This window comes from Octopus bimaculoides, chromosome 28 (assembly GCF_001194135.2).
Source record: "Octopus bimaculoides isolate UCB-OBI-ISO-001 chromosome 28, ASM119413v2, whole genome shotgun sequence".
In the NCBI taxonomy this organism is placed as follows: domain Eukaryota; kingdom Metazoa; phylum Mollusca; class Cephalopoda; order Octopoda; family Octopodidae; genus Octopus; species Octopus bimaculoides.
Genome location: NC_069008.1, coordinates 18,622,769 through 18,628,475, shown reverse-complemented (window position 1 = coordinate 18,628,475; position 5,707 = coordinate 18,622,769). Strand labels below are relative to the sequence as shown.

At 37.9% G+C, this 5,707-nt stretch overlaps 1 protein-coding gene across 9 annotated transcripts in view; it reads right to left on the bottom strand.

Annotated features, from left to right (window-relative positions):
- Window positions 1-64: 64 nt before the first annotated feature.
- LOC106874074 (cAMP-dependent protein kinase catalytic subunit 1) overlaps window positions 65-5,707 on the bottom strand; it is a 123,852-nt gene continuing 118,209 nt past the window's right edge. For all 9 annotated transcript variants that reach the window (XM_052977698.1, XM_014921662.2, XM_014921664.2 and 6 more), the window contains 4 exons: window positions 3,277-3,372; window positions 2,553-2,675; window positions 2,064-2,228; window positions 65-253 (listed from right to left, as the gene is read on the bottom strand). In XM_052977698.1, the coding sequence (XP_052833658.1) occupies window positions 128-253; window positions 2,064-2,228; window positions 2,553-2,675; window positions 3,277-3,372 (510 nt within the window). In that variant the 3' untranslated portion in view covers window positions 65-127. The remainder of the gene's footprint in view (window positions 254-2,063; window positions 2,229-2,552; window positions 2,676-3,276; window positions 3,373-5,707) is intronic.

Here is a 5,707-nt window from a genome sequence, read left to right as displayed (position 1 = left end):
CAATATTAACATTATTATTATTATTATTATTATTATAATTATTATCATTATTAATGTTTCTTGGTATTTTTGTGTCCATGTTTTACTGTTTTTTGTGTATTTTTTTTTGTCTCTCTTTTTTTTTTGTTTAAAAGTCAGCAAACTCTTTCGCACACTTCTCTGTAGAGGAGATCCTTAATGGCACTTCCTCGTAATCATCAAAGTTACTTGCATCCCCTGGGCCTTTGCATTTTGGAATAAAAGGAGCTTCGACCTGAAACAGAACAAAAAAAAAAATCAATTAATCAAGAGAACAGGATACCCACCACCACATCACATCACATAAAAGCGAGAGGCTCTCAGCATCCTAACAAGGGTACCCACACAAACTTAGGGGTACCATGCAGAAGCAGGCATAAATAAGCAAATCTATGATTTTTATAGCAGAAAATTGCTGGGCACACCATGTATAGATGTGGCTGTGTGGTAAGACATTTGCTTCCCAACCACATGGTCCCAGGCTCAATCCAACTGCTTGGCATTTTGGGCAAGCGTTGTCTATTATAGCCTTCAGTTTGTGAGTGGATTTGACAAATGGAAAATAAAAGAGGCCATACTAAGAGTGTAACCCATCATATGATGACAAGTAACTTTCAAAATATAATTTTGGCCACCCTGGGGTAATATCAGAAAATACGGCAGAAATACAATATTCATAATTTAACTTTTAGGACATTTCTTGGTGTTTAATTTTCAAAAGAAAAACATTTTTATTACATCATAATTAAATAAAACAAACTGTTCATTTGTAATAAATATATGTTATCATTTTTCTAAATTTTATGAACAAAATCACAATCCATTCCAACAAAATCCTATTTCTGCAAAAGTTTATCCAGTATTGTTCAGAAAGTTATCATTGCCTGCCACCAAGCCTAGTATATACATTCATCCAGCAACGTCTCAGGCTAATTCTCTCTCTCTATATCTTGCTTTTATTCTCTTTCAAATATGATGCAAAGAGAGATTTGACAAACCAGTCAACTAAACTATCCAACTACAGTTATTATATTTGATTGTATGGTTCAGAGATTTAGGTGTAGTCATGCATGATCATGATACAGTCACTGCTCACAGACTGCCATCTGTAAGGAAGCCCCCAGGAGCCAAACACTGAGCTGGAGGCGGGTGGCACACTGAAGAGGCCACCATAATATTTCCCAGCATATCATTTGTGTTATGTGGAAAATATTCCATCAATATTGCACAAATGATGTTGGCATCAATTTTAAAATCCACCCAACACTTCGCTGCCATGTTATCCGACCACTACAAAAATCGAACTCAGGACACATAGCAACATTACGTTACAACTACGTTACCTCAACCGGTCCAGCTCTCTTTAATACCTCACCAAATATGTCCAAACGGAAACAGATCCAATTAAATTCAAAAAGTTTACGGGACAAATTTCTTCAAAGAATCCCCGACCAACCTCCTACACCCGGATATGTCTCCAACAATAAAAACTCTTTGCCAGAGTGGGCCGTGGTGCCCCATATATGACTAAAAGACTTCACCAGGTGGCGCTATTGAGTTAGACATGGCCTGGGCCTCTATTTGGCCGAAACCTATCAAAGGTTTATCACAGTTGTCTCCCTTATACTGAAGACACAACTTTCCCTGATTGAGAGAACAAAGACCCCTGACGTAGAAATAGAAAGGACAGTCATGTCTGGACCGTCTTAACCTGGAGCTTAACAACAACAAAGAAGGAGACATTAGATAATGTAGTCTTAGATACACTATGCCTGAATAAAAAATGGGATGGTCATGGGTGGAACACATTTGATCATAGGTCTGCTTGGATCAAGGACTGACTTCGGGGCGAAACAACAAGGAAGGACACATAAGATAATGTAGTCCTTGATACACTGTAACTTTAAGCTGAACTACGACAAGTAAATGCTGACACTCACACTCCAACTGAGTGTGGCCCATACACAGCTAATCCCTCACTCACCCTCCACCAAACAACCACTCTCATGTCCCCACCCTGTCCTCACCCTGTTGCCAGTAGTTACCTTCTTCTGGTAGATGGCAATCCATTCTGTGGTGGCAAACCATTTATGGTTCTTGATGTCGTTGACGCCATTCTTTAAGTTGCCGTACCGTTTGGTGAGATCCACCTGCAGCAAGTTCCGCAGCAAATCCTTTAGGTCAGAGCTGAAGTGCGACGGGAATCGTACCTGTAATACAATGGGGGAGAAATTAGGCAGAGACAGAGGAGAAATGAAGACGAATGTGTGTGTATTTGTCTCCTGCTACCACTTGACAACCAGAGTTGGTGTCCTCACGTCCTCATGACTTAGTGGTTCAGCAAAAGAGACCAATGGTAACAGAGTAGATGCATTCAACTAAAAATCTCCAAGGCAGTGCTCCAGCATGACTGCAGTCGAATGCCTGAAACAAAGACACACACACACAGAGGGAATCTATTCCCGCAATTCAATCCCTCCATAGCATTACAAAAACCGAGGGGCCAGTTTCCACTTGTGGGCCCCTACACTTACCTTGCCAGAAACAATTTTTTCATAAATCTGTATAGGTTGATCAGCAAAGAATGGAGGATATCCTGCTGCCATTTCATAGACTAGTACTCCGAGGGCCCACCAGTCGACAGCCTTGTTGTAACCCTGGTAACGAGCAAAAACAATTATGTCTTAGAAACAGGGGCCAGAGAATATATACACTTACTGATCAGTGATTATAAACAGTGATTCATGACAAGGAACAGATACCCTTAGTATTATTACACACTTGAAGAAAAGTATATATGGGTGTGTGTAGATTAGATAGATAGAGAGGGGAGAGCTATGAAACACTGATATAAACCCTTTATATACTTCACCTGACCCCTTTAGATATAAATTTGTGCTGACCTCCTTATATATATATCATAGAGATATAGGGTCCCACTGTAAACCCTAAATATTTATTTGATCTTAAATATATATTTCACTGATGCCACTAGAGAGATAAATCGATAGATATGATATAAACCCCTTAAACCACATAAATAGATATCTGATATAAACCCCTTAAAAATATATCTCATATAAACCCCTTAAATATATATCTGATATAAACCCCTTAAAAACATATCTCATATAAACCCCTTAAATATATATTAGCCTGGTCTTCCAATGATTTCTTTAGGAGTCCCTAAAACTACACAGAAAAGGCCAGGAGTTTGTTATTCTTCGACATAATGTTCCTCTTGAAGAGGTCCTTTACCTTGCTGAGAATAATTTCAGGGGCCAAATACTCCGGAGTTCCACATAAGGTCCATGTTCTTCCTTTAACTCGTTTGGCAAAACCAAAATCTGTTACCTAAGGAAAAAAAGAGAGAGAAAAGGTTGGCATTGGAATGGTGGCCTTCAGAAATGAGGAATTTAAGGGTTTTTACTCACTCTGATTCAAGATGGGAAGTGATTTGATAAGGACCATCCTTCGACTCCTCAAATCGTAAAGATTATTTTAATATTATTATTGGATGTTTTCTGCAACAAAGCAATTTCCCATCTTGTATCAACACACACACACACACACACACACACACACACAGGTCTATATCTTAGTAGAAAGTCCGTTAACCATTTCTTTGTTGAGGTGTTTCCAACTGGTCAGAACAAGGAGGTGCATAATATTCTGTAAACAAGAGAAAGGTTAGCTTTGTGCTCGATCATGCTCCTGGTCATCTTCAGAGGTAACGGAGAAGGAAGGATTGCTATCTCAGGGAATGGCTATTAATTAATGGTGAAGCACATCTAATTAATGGTCTAATTAGTTCAGTGGAGGGAGCTAAATGTGAGAGGGGTGGGGCTTTAAAAGGTTGGTGGTACCTGAGAGGAGGGAGAAGTGGTCTTGTAGGGGCAATAGGGGTGGTAGGAAGAGGAAATGTGGAAGGGGACATGTTTCAGAACTGCCTGGGTCACATGTAGAGGACAGTCTGGGAGGAGAAGGGGAAGGAGCAGAGAGAGAGAGAGAGAGAGAGAGAGAGAGAAATAGGTCACACGTCAGAGAACAGTTTTAGAAACAACATCTAAATAAAAGATGGGATGGTCATGGGTGGAACATTTACACTCTGTTGTAATTACACTTTTGCACCCAGTTCAAGGGATCGCATCCTCACATTAACAACAGTCTAGTGCTGCTGGATAAAACATCTTATTGTCCACTGGGGTGGCTTCTGGCACATTCTAGAAAGGGATTTTGGACTAAGACTGTGTCACACAGCAGGGACATAAAGGGCTGGCTCCCTCCTGGGTATTAGTGGAGACATAAATACAGGTTCCCCGTGATAAAATAAGCTTCGATTCAAGAGAACAGCCATGAATGCAGGCAGATGAGATGCATTTCTTTTTATTCTTGAATGCAACAAAAGTTGCAGATGTGTCTAATGCATTAAATGTGATTTTCCCACAAAAAGTAGGAATCTCGCTTTTGCAGGAACGTGTTTTATAGACACTGGCAAATATCTGATACAACTGAACATTCAGTATTACATTTGTAAAACACATAAAAGAAAGGCAGGTAATTATTGTTAATGAAGTTTTAGTATTAATGAATGCCTCAATTTATTATTTTTTTTATCTCCCCACTCACCTACAATATGGATATCACATACCCAATATTTTGGAAATAATCTATTTTTAGCCATTTACTGATTGACAATTCCTCAATGAATATTGATCGAAGTCTCTGAAAGAATTCACTGGTGCTGTCTTATTGTTCAACAATGCAAAAATGCTGGAATCAGATGGTTTACTTCTCAGACAAACAAAAATAACATCTTAGAGTACAATTACTAGAGAGAAAATTCTGGCTTAGATATTGTCATGTGACTCTTCTTCTTCAAGTGTGAAAATAGTTTGCAATAGAAAACTCAGAGTAACAGATTCAAGAAGTTTCAGCTTTTATGTGTGTGTGTGAATATGTGTGAACATTCAATGCTGAAAAGAAAAATCAAACAGCGTTTCAACTCTGTTGTATTTGGCATTTACTTGCCAGCTCCCGTATTTAGTGACGGCCAGCTTTATAGGGTCTTAAGTCAAACAAAAGGGAAAGAAAACTTTAAAATTCTTTTGAAGGAAACAAACAGTCAAAGGATGTTAGTTGTAGATAGATTTTTTTCGCAAAAAATTTGGTAATAAAAGAATTATTAAACTAAAAACTTGGTTTTGTACCTTATTTATATATAAGATATTACAATTAGCCATAATTTCTGATGGCACAGAGAGAGCTACCTTTTTTTAATAATGCTAAACAAAGATTTTTATCATCTCCTGATGTATGTTTATACAATTAATTACATACAGCTGAATCCACACACACACACAAAAAAAATATATATATACAAATATAACGAACTCAATACATCAAATCAAGTGTTTTATGTATTTTGGCTGCTAAAAGATAACAGTGACTTTGAAGTTTGAAGTCATTTTTGAGGAGCATTGAAGCAGATTATTAGGAACTGAATTAGGGAATTAGGGGAAAATGTTGTGAAAACATCTGAAGTTGTTGTCATCATCCTGTAGCAGCCAAAATAATTTCATGGAATTTAAGAGGAAAACATTGGAATACCAGGTTTATGTTGGTTTGTTTGCCAATAAAATACAACGGATATCCTACTGTACTTGACTGGTAAAAAGATATATATTTA